Here is a 13,219-nt window from a genome sequence, read left to right on the forward strand (position 1 = left end):
CTCTTGCTCCTGCTCTGAATGGAGCCTGTAAGTGTGCCCTAAGTGGGTAGGCACAGTCACCATATACACACATGACTTGGCCAGTAGGGGAGTAGGCATGCAGTTCCAAGTCATCAAGTATGTGGGAATCCCTCAGCATGCCAGCATCATGCTTCCTGCCCTCTAAAAATGTGATCAGCAAAATTGTTATGATCATTACTTTCAGGAGGTTCCAACATTGCCTAATTTCATGGCGCGCGGGAGACTGGCACTACCGGATTTTTGCGGACTTTGTTCATCTACTATTCCTGATTCAAAATGTCGGTCGATAATCGCCGCCATAAGACCTCTTGGCATTGGAGTTGTGCCAGTCGATACTGTAAAGCGTCCTGGAAAACGGAAGGAGAATATTACACCTTAACTAAAGTTGCTTCAGCTAGTAAACCTGTTGTCGAAGCTTATTTGTTTGTCCTCGGGAAAACCATAAACGAAGTCAATTTTAAGAGACAAGTGATTTGTACACAACATTGGCCCAAAGGCGTACGAAAAAACCTGGAAGATCCGCCTTCAATTAAATACACAAATGTGCAAGGAAAAGAGACTAAAGAAGGTCGGGAACATTGGAACTGTGCTGCAGCTCTGTGTACAAACTCCTGGCGAACTAAACTCGAGGGATTACAATACTATCGTTTAAGTGACTTCGCTCAATGCAAAGACAAACAACATGCTTATTATAAAGTATTAATGAACAAAGCAGTTGACTTCAAACGCGATTTTATATGTTCAGTACACTGGTCAAAAGGATTTAGAGACAACTTAGATGATCTCCCAGATAGAGCTTGCCACCCGGACTATGTGAATAAACAAACAACAAAGAAAGTGACACCACAAAGTAAAATTGCTTCTGCAAAACGTTCTCTGAGTACGACTAAGCAAACAAACACCAAGAGAAGGAAACTCATACGTTCATCCTGTTCACTCGACTTTAATTCAGAGGAATCTAAATTTGACATAATGCAAAAAGAATTACAAGAGCTCAAAGAAAAGCTAGAGAACAAAACCGAAGAGGCGAACAGACTGTCTCAGCAAGTGAAAGACCTCACTGAAAAAAATGACAGTTTAAGCAAGCAGATTACACAATTTAAAGGGAAGATGAAAGGCTTGACATTTTCATATGAATGTCTCAAGTTACGACCCAAAAGATTTTTTTACATGAGTGGATTAACTGTTGATGATTTTAATTGTGTTTTGGAATGCATTGAGCCATATATTTCTGTAATAATTTATCCTGATTGCAAAACTAACCAAGATGGGCAAAGAAAACTCACAAAGAGAACTGAATTGTTGTGTTATTTTACAATATGCCGTCATACATTGCACCTTGGAGTCATGGCTTTCCTCACGAACACAAGTGATTCAACTATATCCCGTATTTTTTCTGCATGGTCAATATTTCTTTCAACTCTTTTTGACTCTATTGACCTCAGTCCATACCCGGGGGAAGTTATTTCATCGTTACCCAAAGAGTTTTGGTCTTCTGGTTTTCAGGACACTGTACTATTAGGGGACTGTACAGAAAACTGGATCTCATCACCTGAAAACTATGATGTGAGTAGTGCAACATTTAGTAATTACAAGAACCATGACACTGGTAAGACAGGCATATGGATGACTCCATATGGTGGCTTGGTGATGTGTACAGATACCTATCCTGGAGGAATAACAGACAATGAATTAACTGAACAATGTGGAGTTTTAGATATGGTAAAAGAGAAGGGTACAACTGTACTCACTGACAAGGGGTTTGGCATCGAAGACTTATGCCACTCAAAAGGACTGCTTCACAATCGGCCACCGATGAAAATGAATCCTCAGTATGATGAAAGTGAGATTAGCAAAAATTTTGATGTTGCTACACTGCGCATTTATAATGAAAACTTTATTGGCCGTATGAGAGACTGGTCAATCTTAAATGCATGCTGGCCAAAGAATAGATGTGACCTTCTGGGTTGCACCTATAAGGTATTTGCTCACATCGTCAATATGCTATTTGACCCTATTGCACCAAAGGAAAAAGTTTCTAGTACAACTACAACCACTTCGTCATTTTTTATATAAAAACTCTTAATAGAGACTACTGAAAATTTGAATTAAACAAGATTTTGATTGATATCAGATGACACAAATTCAGAGATCAAATTGTGGTCAGTATAAAAAAAAAAAAAAACCAAAAACGTTTTAAAAGGGCTGCAATATTTATACCTGTGAAACAGTTATAAATATATTTAGTACTAAATAGTACTAAATGTTTGAATTTCTTTTGTTTCCTATTGTCTTATTAGTGCCATTTACTACTATTTAGTGCTAATTAAATAGAATTGTCTCACAGATATAGTGTTTGCTTTCTTACACTAATAAATGAATGAGAAATGTTAGTTTTACAGTATCTTTATTTCATACACACTTTCTGTTGTGAAATATAAATGTTGTACCTTGTTTTAAACACAACAAGAACTTTCTGTAGCCTGAACAGTATATTATTTAGTTGTGCTAAAAGTTAATCATTTCTGTAGTACAGTTAGTAATTGTAGCTTAAAAAGAATTGCATGGTGTTGACTTTGCTACAGAATTAACCCAGGATCTGAAGTAGCGGGTATTTTCAAAACTTGGCACTGAGCCCACCAGCTGATTACCCAACTTTTTAAGATGTGGATGCTCAAAATGTGCCCAGGGATCTTGGAAAGATTTGTTTTCATATATATGTATTAATATTTCCATCATGATCTCACATAAAATGTGATTTTTTTGAACAGGGAAATAGGTAGCAACTTTTGTCTCAGGAACATATGACATTAAATAGGTCAGGTCTGTTTGTGTGCACTCCATCTGAAGGTGACACTGGCACAAGTGAGCTCCTGTGATCTGCAATATATAATAATATAAAAATTGAATCCTGTGATATTTTCTCACTGTTTTCAACTTAGTATGCAAATTGCCTATTTCAGATCACGTCATTCCCTTGCGATTTGTTCTTTTGTTAAAATATTTACAAATAAAAGAATCAACTCCCAGAAGTGGCACTACGTGGTCTGAAGTGGGCCTAACAAATAAAGAAGGTAAAGATGTCTATTGAGCTACAATGTATGTTAATGGGTTCAAAAATATTTGTGGGTGTGGATAAGGGTGGAAGGAGGAAGACCTACTGTGATAGCAATGCTTGTATTGAGTACTGTCAGTCAATAAAGTATTGACTTTCAGCATTTATGGTTAACTTGGGAGATTAATTATTGATATGTTGGTGAAATATTCAATAATGTAATAATCCATCGTCTTACATGTGGCAATGGTTTCAATGCAATCTCCATTTTCTTGTTTTTTTCCTCTTCGTTTAGTTTTTCTAGCTGGGTGTTATTAGGAAGGGATCGGGTTTTTATTTCAACCAAAAACTGCTGCCACCCAGTGCTCACTCCATCAGGACTGGCTCCAAATCTGCTATCAGAAGGATGTTTGAAGTACCCACACTGAAAGACACCCATTTTACTGTCATTTTGAAATTGTTGTATTGCATTTTGTTCCTGTTGCTTGCCTCTAATAAAATTTGGTAATTTACTCCTTTTTGGATTTAAAACATGTTCATCAATTCTGTTCTTTATTGCAAACCATCCATTGTCAAACTCTTTCACACCATTAAATCCTAGGAGAGATGGAACCTTGCTTGCAGTGATAGTCCCAACTCTTAGTGCTCTCCATTCATTAGAACACTGCTCAACTTCCAAATAATTCTGCTTTTTCAATAAAGGAATGATAATCTTTTCATTCTGGAATGACTGGTCAGGTGGGCTGCTGCTGCATGAATCATCCTTTGACTCAGTTGATATCTGTGGCCTCCAAATTGACTCAGTACCTGCCTGAAATCTTGGTTTTAATACTTCTTTGTCGTGATCTCGTCCTTTCTCCCTTCTTTCATACTCTGTTTTATATCTTAAATGTAAAAACAAGCCAGATTTCTTCTTGTATCTGGACAACACTGAATAAACATGGTTTTCAACTGATTTCTTTTTTGCAATATTCTCCATGATTTTCCTTTCTATTTCAATCACATCACGTTTATACCAATCACTGAAATCACTTCTTTCCTTATTTTGCTCTACAATTTTTTTCTTCTTTCTTCTTTTTTTTATATCCCTTCTTGCTCCTCTGAGATTTCTCAAATACTTCAGCTTGATCTGTGATGCTGACTTTATTGTTCTATTACATGCAGGTCCTTTCAGGTGCCATTTTTGTAATTTTTCTGTGCAAGTCATATGAAGAAACAGCTTCTTATGTTCTCTAAAATAATTCAACTGCATCAGCAAGGCGATTGCATGACAGCACAATCCACTTTTCCCCACTGCACAAGGACAATATGCTTGGGTAGGTGTATTACCAACAAACATTATGGTTACAGGACGGGAAATACTTCCTGTGTAGGATTTGAGGATGTTTGCTTTTACAAATGAGCGTTTAGAATTGCTTTCCATCATTTTCACAGACGTTATTCGCCTCGAAGAAAACATAAGGTGCGCCTTTCGGTACTGACCTTTTTTACCTGCGTATTTGGCTTTTTGGTAGTCTCGAATAGTATTTTCGTTAACCACAGGGACGTTAGAATCTTCATTTCTTCCTATTATTTTCCAATTTGCCGATGGAGGAGGAACTTCCGAGGCTTCAAGTGAGGTGGAGAATTTATAAGTTTGACTAATGCGAAGTACTTTCTTCTGGAATAGTTCAGCAGATTTCCCTAGAGGAGCCAACCTTTCAACAAGTTCTTGCTTTTCCCCGGTGACCTTTAGCCTCAATTCCTTACAATGTTGCTTCAAACTTTCTTTGCCGAGTGATGGCAAGTTTTCTGGTGATATATCACATTTGATTGCCTCAAAAGTAGACAATTTTGATCCACATTTTAGATGAGTTTTTGGATTGCTTGCAGCCATTTTGAATCTGGAATATAGTACAATTACAAAGTCCGCAAAAATCCGGTAGTGCCAGTCTCCCGCGCGCCATGAAATCAGGCAATGCTATCTGAATAAAACCAAATTAATTTAGTGAATTTAGATTACATCGATTTATAAAATTTCCTTGGCTTCATTACCTTCATTTATACTTTTTCTTCTTTCCTATTCTTTTAATCGAGTGTAAAATTTTGCACATGTAAAATTGAATTGTTGAAAACAGTAACCGAATTTAAGTTTCCTTTCAAAAAACGTACCCACTGGTCCAAACAGATTGGCTATTTGTCCAGAGGGTACTGTAAGTGACTGAAATTTTAACGTGTGCACTCGTTTCTGCCCATTGTAGACCACTTCCTGAAGCTCAACAGGTCAGCATATTGGCCTGAAAGTCCCATCAATGAACCCAAAACAGTTGTTTAAGGGAGCTCCTTGTGCAGACACAGCATCAGCATACGTTTGAAGGAGAGGAGGACTCATGATCTGATGGTTCCACTGTGTTAATCGATGACCATGGTTATCATAAAGGTAGTCAACGACACAGTTAGTGATCATACTAAGTTCAGGAACGGGTCTACTGAATCTCGGTATGAGGTCACTGTAGCGACAAGGGTATGCTGTTCTCCTAAGTAGCATACAAAGGCCCTCCAGCTTGTTTGCCACGGTTCTTTGAGAACATCGGAATGTTTCGGGCAACCCAAGAACCTCCGCCAACACTGGGATATCGTTCTTGTTAAAACGAAATTCCGCCTTGCATTCCGGCTCCTGAATTTCATCAACACTGTACGCGTCCGTCGTGAAAAAGGGACACACGCCTAAGTTAAAAATTTTCGCGCCACAAACGCTGTTCTCGATCCATTCCTCTCACGGAATGGAGACCTCCATCGTGAAAAAATGTTCGTTGCTTAAGCTCTCTACTGTTTCCATAATCACAAAGGGAGTTTGTAGGTAATTGACTCCTCTATTGTTATTTATAGTGAAACTTGTCATTTACATCTTTTTCTTCAGTAGTAGACTTTTTGATAGAGAAGCACACAGTATTCTGTGATCCTATTAATTGTAGCCAAAATGCAGTGGCTGTTGAACCCATAAAATTTTTTAACGGTCTGGAGACATCTACAGTGCCTGTTTTGGAAAACTTTAAAATGCAAGATAACATCTGTTCACCTTACATCTCTTACATGTACATTCCACTCTTTCATGATAGTCAACTTGAGGTACATCCCTTTTGTGGGTGATGGGGACAGTAAAAGTTACTCAGAAGTATGTAAAATGGCCCATTATGGTCCAGCAGTTTTCATTCCCAAAGAAGACTGTATCACACATGTCACTGAACAAATGGGGACAGCATTGAGAAAGCTTATATTGACACGCAAGGGTGAGCAAATATTTGATTCTTTCATGTACCAATCAAAAATCCACTTCAGGAATCTGTGGTTAGGTTGATGCAGCCAATATTTGATCACCTTGGCTCCAAATAATTTCTTGTTGGGTGTGAGAGGTGCCTTGATCAAAATCAAAATGAATGCTTACACCATGTTATCTGGGGTATGGCCCCAAAAGAACAATACACCTCCCAACAAGATACAAGTCTTGCAGTGGCACTTGGTTTGCTAGTTTTTAATAATGGTATAAAGGACACTGTTTCTAAGTTATTGTCAGCTATGGATCTACCTGTAAACCCCAGTGTGTTAAGGGAACTGGAGATGATTGAGAGAAGAAGGTTTATTAAAAGTATTCAAAAATGGCACCCAAGTGGTGAAATACATGTGAATTTACAAGCATACTTCAAATATTTAAAAAATACGAAAATCTTACATTTGACTTCAAAATTAAGAGTCTAAAGGGACTGGGAATTACAAGAGTCAGTAGTTATATACCAATGAAAAAACGCTTAGGTTTGCTTGACTACAAGGACTGGGCGTTAGACGCCATTGTTGGAAAGAAAGATTTTTTAAATCTTTCGGTCCGGCATTTAAAGAGTGATACATGGTTTTTGTTGCGCAACTCATAAACGTGGCAATCGGCACGCTTTGGTGGAATAAGGTGGTACAGCCGTGACCCAGGCACACAGATACCGTCCCAAACTTTCTTGCAGAGTTCGTCTCTTCTCACATTTAAGCGAGTGGAGTTTGCAGCCACAATGGCGTCTTTGTAGCTCAGCGCCGGAAATAATATACGCAGAGCTCTTTTCTGAACTCTTTCGATCATGTCCTTGAGGTAAATTGGTAGGCTAGTAGACCAAGTGACGCAGGCGTATTCGAGGACCGATCGTACCAAGGCATAAAATATGTTAATAAGGTCTTCGGGTGGAATTCTGGACCGCTTGAGCACTCTTAAGATGTAAAGACGTTTTGAGGCTTTGGAGACAATCTCACGCACGTGCTCATTCCACCCAAGAGTGTCGCTGATAGTGACTCCAAGGACCTTGTGTGAGGAGACCCGTTCTAAGGGACGTCCATTGACGCACAAAGGGCCAAGATCTGGCCGTGTTTTAAGCGAACAAATCACAAGTCCCTTGCACTTCTTTGGGTTGAGGTTCATATTATTGCGCGACGACCACTGTGCAATGGCGTCAAGATCTTTCTGAAGGGACGATGTACCGCCTGATGGGATGACCTCGGATATTGTTAGGTCATCTACATATTTCCAGTGGCTCGATAGTAATGGAGTTTCAATCGCGAGATCATTAATCATCAGGAGGAACAGGATGGGGCCAAGCTTAGTGCCCTGCGGGACTCCAGCGTGCACGGGCAACCAAGGGGATACAATGTTCTTAATCTTAACAGCTTGGCGACGGCCATAAAGAAAACTGCAAATCCAACGGATAATAAAACCACGGACCCCAAGGTGGATGAGTTTATTGACTAAGATAGTGTGGTCAATATGGTCAAAAGCCTTACTAAAATCCAGGAAGCAGGCCCTTAAGAACATACCTGGTTTGTCAATAGAGGACAACCAGTTGTGCATCATATCCAACAGGCAATAGATGGTTGAAGTTCCTTTGAGGCAGCCGAATTGGCTGAAATCGATGAGGTGCACAACATCCTCAATTAGCCATTCAACTACGAAATCCTCCAGGACTTTAGAGACGATTGCTGTTAGGGAGATAGGTCTTAAATCTTCCCTACCGGTTATGGGCGTAACCTTGGGTACCGGTGTGACATTAGAGTCTTTCCATGCAGTAGGGAAGGAGCCTGATGCAATAGAGGTGTTGAATATTCGCGTGATCGGCTCAGCGAGCTCAGCAGCATATTCTTTCCAAATACGAGTCGGAATCCCATCAGGCCCAGGGGCCTTAAAGGCGCTGATGGCAAGTAGCTTTTTGTAGACCCTTTGTGTCTCAATCACGGGCGGTTGAGGGGATGGTAAGTAGCAGGGCAGTGCACTTGTATCAAGTGGCTTAATGTCAGATATTACAGATACAAAAAACTCATTAAGGCGTGATGCAAGAGTCGCGCCAGAGATAATTCTGCCTTCCTCGTCAGTATAACTGAGTTCGTTAGGGCTGCTAGCCTTCCCTGCAAGCTTATTCACCATACTCCACCATTTCCTCGGGTCAGTGCTCTTGAGGTTATTAACTTTGTTTTTATAGAACTCGCATTTCCGGCGGGTGATAACCTCTCTGACCTTATTTCTAAGGCGACGCCATTTCTCCTCCGGGCCATTTAGATAGGCGCGTTGGCGCTCTAATATGAGAGCCTTAATCTCAGGTGACATCCAAGGCTTGTCCATTGGATGAATCTTCACGTATTTGGACGGAAAGTAGATATCGCTGGCTGATGAAAGATCCTTAGTAAATGAGTCAGTGAGAGAGTCAACTGATGGTGAGTCACCGTCTACTTCTAAATCACTGAACCAACGGTGTGAACACGCCCACCTCCCAAAAGCGCTTATTGCCGACTGAGGAAAGCGACGCATCGGGATCCTTTTCTTTTCAACGCACAGCGGGTTTAGTTGGTTCATTGAAAGCGGATTCCAGTGAACAGAGCCATGGTCCAAGGACCCTAATTGCGCGCTGACAATTGGTTCGCTATAGTATTCACTAAAATCCGTTAAAATAAGGTCTAGTATGCTATTGCCCCGAGTGGGTCTGATAACTACTTGTTTTAGGTTATGATTGGCTAACATGTCTGTGATGTCCTGGGTGTTAAAATCGCCTAATAACACTACACCACAGTCTGGATAAGAAGTCTTTACGGAGTCTAGTGTTTCTATGATGTACATTGTGCGATCTCGCTGCACTTGCGCAGAGGCCACAGGAAAATACACCACCCCACATATAATACCAGATAGTGGGCGTGGTAGACGATGAGGGCGTAACCATAGCCACAAACACTCGTGTTCTGGAGACTCCAAGTCAGATCTACGCTTGAAAGGTATCTCTGAAGACACGAACGTGCACACGCCACCCCCTATTCGGTTGTGGCGGTCACGTCTCGCGATGTTGTAACCTGGAATGGTAAGGATGTTATTATCGATGTAGTCATGCAGCCAAGTCTCCGTAATAATTGCAATATCCATGTGAAACGTTAAAAGCTGAGCAGTCAACTCGTCCAGTTTGTCCCTGACCGATCAAGCATTTGCCATGTAGAAACTTGGGAAGCTGTAATTGGGGCGTTTTTGAGAAGTAATCTTAGTTAAATTGATTACTTTCACTGCTCGTTGACGATTTACCGGTTTACTGGGTCCACGCACTGCGCTGCGAGGTGTGATCCTGACCGGAATCGATCGTGCGTCCTCTCCTATTGATACGGTATCCGGTTAGATCGCTCCATGGTTAGATCGCTCCAAGTCAGATTGCTCCATACCGAAGTCAGATCGCTCCACTCAAAAGTTAGTTCGCTCCATCAAATAAGTTACTTCGCTCCATACATAAGTTACTTCGCTCCATGTAGAAACCTAATACACTAACTTACTTCTGATCTTTATAGTTTATAGTTGATGTTGTTTATTGCATCTTGCGATCGGTCGAATTACCGATGTTGGAACAAGTGTTTCAGTGTGTAATGAACGTAGAAAACTAATAAACTAACTTACTTCTGATCTTTGTAGTTTATAGTTGATGATGTTGCTTGCGATCAAGTTGCTGAAATATAAAGTGATCAACGATTCGTTCACTTGAACCCACCAAAGCGAATTACCAATGATGAAATAAGTGTTTCAGTGTGTAATAAATGATGAAATAAGTGTTTCAGTGTGTAATAAATGATAAAGTTATGGTCTAAATGTGTTAAAAAGATCATTCGAATAAAATACTGGCCCGTGTGTATCCGCCATCTTTAATAAAGTGGGTTACACTTTATGAGTTCCTTACATGAGGTTTATTTCTTCGCTCTTAGGTTAAGCGCGCGTGCGTTCTTAATCGATTGTTAAGTAAGAAAAACACGTCATCGATTTAGATATTTTCTTGTCCCATGTTAATCATAAGTTAACAGTATCGCCTTCGCCACAAACATACTTGTTTTTAAACTTGTGACATTCTTATCAATAACAGCTAATTAGCGCACAGCGCGAGGTAGGTGTGATTTTTTTTCTTTTGTTATACTTGTGACTTTTTCTGAACAATAAAAGTTTATTGGTGCTACGCGCAAGGAAGGTGTGATTTTTTTACTCATTGTTCTTGCTTGTAAGTGCTAAATATGTTAACAAACATCATTAGCATTAACCAATGAGGTGATAGAATTTCGCGGTACACTGATCCACGGTTGTATATAAAAGGGATACTTTATTGATAGCATTCATTCAGCATTTAGCTACGATTACGATCACCATTCGAGAACGAGTTTAATCCACGATGTCTTCCAAGTGTCTCTTGTAAGAAACTTATCCGAGCACGTCAACAAGGACTTCAATGCGACGGCTGCAACAGGTGGCAACATCGCGTCTGTGGAACTGGAATCAGCTTAGCTGATTATCGTGAAGCCGTCCAGACTGATTCACCTATCGACTGGCGCTGCGCAGAGTGTATGTCAGAGTCCCTCCTCCCCGTGGCGGAAAGCACTCCTGTGGACTGCATCGCCAACTCCGTCCTCGAGTCAGACATCGACGAGCCTACTGCTGACGAGCCAGTTCCGGATTCCGTGGCCGCTGATTCTTCCGATTCTGAGTCAGTTCGAGATCCAGCCATGCTCGACGAGTCTTCCATCATCGATCCGCCAGCCCTCGTAGAAGAGCATGACGCTCCCACCGCCGTGACCTTCAAGTTGATTCCTGACGCCACGTCAAAAGGCAGACCAAAACTTGTCGACAGCAGGGGCTACAGCTACAACATCAGGCGAAGGCGACCAAATGCTGTTGACTGGCAGTGTACTATTAGACGAAAGGTAAATATTGTTAGTAGATAAAAGCAAAAAAAAAACATAACCAAAGTTTTAATCATTTCGTCATCTGATAATTTTTCATTCTGTTTTCTTGAAGGTGAACCCATGTAGAGCGGCTCTTATAGAGCGCGACGATGGCTCATTCCAGATCGGAGCACACGCACACAACCATCCCGCAGACGTCAGCGCAGCAGTCTCAGCCATTATCTCAGCCAAAGTCAAAGCGATCGCCGCCGAGAACATCTTCCAAACAGCATCGAGTATCATCGAGGAGATACTTCTACAAGAGCTGACTGATGCTCCCTGCCCGAGTCTACCCAAACCTGAATACATCGCCAGGACTGCCAACCGGTTCCGCCAACGCCTGAGGCCAAAAGACCCAACAGACTTAGCCTTCGAGTTAAAGCACGACCACCTCCCGGCTGGCTTCTTCCGCGCCGATGTTCAAGTACACGGCCATCGCCACTTGATGTTTGCCACAGAACAACAACTACAGTACCTCGCCCGAGCAAAGAACTGGTACGTGGACGGCACCTTCAAACTCTGCAGACCTCCCTTCACCCAGCTCCTCACCGTGAATGCCTTCGTAAAACAGGATGATCACGCCAAGCAGGTGCCCCTCCTGTTCGTTGTAATGTCGGGGAAGAACAAGAAGGACTACCGAAAGGTCTTCAAACAGCTGCTCGAGATACTTCCAACAGCGCCTGCAGTGAAGCGGATAACCCTCGACTTCGAGAAAGCAGTTTGGGCCGTGCTGAGAAACCTGTTTCCTGATGTCAAGCTGCAGGGATGCGCATTCCACTGGACGCAAGCTCTGTGGAGAAAGGTAAGATGATAACTAACTTTAATTTAGTGATTTTTCGTAAAAATGTTTGTTTTGGAAAACACATTTAAGCGACATGTTACTAGTTTAGCGATTTTGAAAATTCCATATTTTGCGATTTCCAATTCAAAACATTAAATTCGGATATGAACATTAATTTGCTAAAATCATATATGCCCTTTAACTGATACAACTTTTATGGGATTAAAATAAGTTAAAACTTAAAATGTTTTGGAATGTCATGATGTTTTAATAACACACAACACAACACACTGTAACGCACACTTGCTTATATTCTGTTTAATTTTTCTTTGCCAGGTTCAGGCGCTTGGGCTGACAAACAGTTATTACAACGACAGAGGCACCTACACTTACATCTGTAAGATGATGGCACTTCCATTCCTGCCCGAGGGAGAGATCCTGACCGAGTTTCAGCGTCTTCAACGCCAGGCAGAGTCCTCGACCTTAGCAGAGTTCGCCGAGTATCTCAACAGTACCTGGATCAGCAACGCGACATGGAGCCCTGCCGACTGGACAGTCTTCAAACAAGCAGTACGAACGAACAACGACCTCGAAGGCTGGCACCACGGGATCAACCATCGAGCGGCTGGCAAGTCACAACTCCCACTTTACGTCCTGATCAAACTGCTACACCAGGAGGCCCAGCTGACAGCTATCCAGATCCGTTTGATATCAGAGAAAAAACTACGAAGGATCCAGCGCCGCAAATACAGAGACCTGCAGGCAAAAATCTTCGATCTCTGGGAGCAATATGACAACAACGAGAGGTCCGCCAGACAGCTACTGAAAGCCTGTTCTTTCCTGAATGGTCCTGTTTAAAGAGCAGCAGACACCACAACCATCACAAACAAAAGGCTCCTTTAGGAGCCACCAAATAAAATAAAAGAAATGACCAACAATGAATATGATTTATAAATATTGCTTTCAAAGAATCGCCATTTTTAAAAGTTGTTAAATCCAGCCGTGAGTGAGACTGGGTTCGACTCCGGTTAAAAATGGCAAGTCTTTAGTCGCATTACAATACTCTTTCTTTTCTTTTCCCTTATCCTTCTGTCTTTTATCAACCTTCCACGTTAGTTTTCTTC

At 41.3% G+C, this 13,219-nt stretch overlaps 2 protein-coding genes across 2 annotated transcripts; one reads left to right on the forward strand and one right to left on the reverse strand.

The window, feature by feature from the left end:
• Positions 1-2,419: 2,419 nt before the first annotated feature.
• Positions 2,420-5,033, reverse strand: LOC149042623 (uncharacterized). The gene is made up of 2 exons (XM_089211582.1): positions 3,315-5,033; positions 2,420-2,901 (listed from the first exon to the last, which is right to left on the reverse strand). Exons 1-2 carry the CDS (start codon positions 4,950-4,952, stop codon positions 2,572-2,574), a joined length of 1,968 nt encoding a protein of 655 aa, XP_089067708.1. The 5' UTR covers positions 4,953-5,033; the 3' UTR covers positions 2,420-2,571.
• A 5,903-nt stretch (positions 5,034-10,936) lies between these two features.
• On the forward strand, positions 10,937-12,995 carry LOC149042624 (uncharacterized). The gene is made up of 3 exons (XM_089211924.1): positions 10,937-11,293; positions 11,388-12,116; positions 12,432-12,995. The coding sequence occupies exons 1-3, from the start codon at positions 10,937-10,939 to the stop codon at positions 12,951-12,953; spliced, it is 1,608 nt and encodes a 535-aa protein (XP_089068050.1). The 3' UTR covers positions 12,954-12,995.
• Positions 12,996-13,219: the final 224 nt, after the last annotated feature.

The sequence above is a fragment of the Pocillopora damicornis genome, chromosome 7 (genome assembly GCF_964200805.1).
Source record: "Pocillopora damicornis chromosome 7, jaPocDami1.2, whole genome shotgun sequence".
In the NCBI taxonomy this organism is placed as follows: domain Eukaryota; kingdom Metazoa; phylum Cnidaria; class Anthozoa; order Scleractinia; family Pocilloporidae; genus Pocillopora; species Pocillopora damicornis.

Bases quoted from the DNA above. Each gene is read 5' to 3' on its own strand.
- LOC149042623 (XM_089211582.1), bottom strand. From the start codon at position 4,952: ATGGCTGCAAGCAATCCAAAAACTCATCTAAAATGTGGATCAAAATTG. The intron at 2,902-3,314 runs GTAAGACGATGG...TATATATTGCAG, and splicing joins CATTGAAACCATTGCCACAT to ATCACAGGAGCTCACTTGTG.
- LOC149042624 (XM_089211924.1), top strand. From the start codon at position 10,937: ATGTCAGAGTCCCTCCTCCCCGTGGCGGAAAGCACTCCTGTGGACTGC. The intron at 11,294-11,387 runs GTAAATATTGTT...GTTTTCTTGAAG, and splicing joins AGTGTACTATTAGACGAAAG to GTGAACCCATGTAGAGCGGC. The intron at 12,117-12,431 runs GTAAGATGATAA...TTTCTTTGCCAG, and splicing joins CGCAAGCTCTGTGGAGAAAG to GTTCAGGCGCTTGGGCTGAC.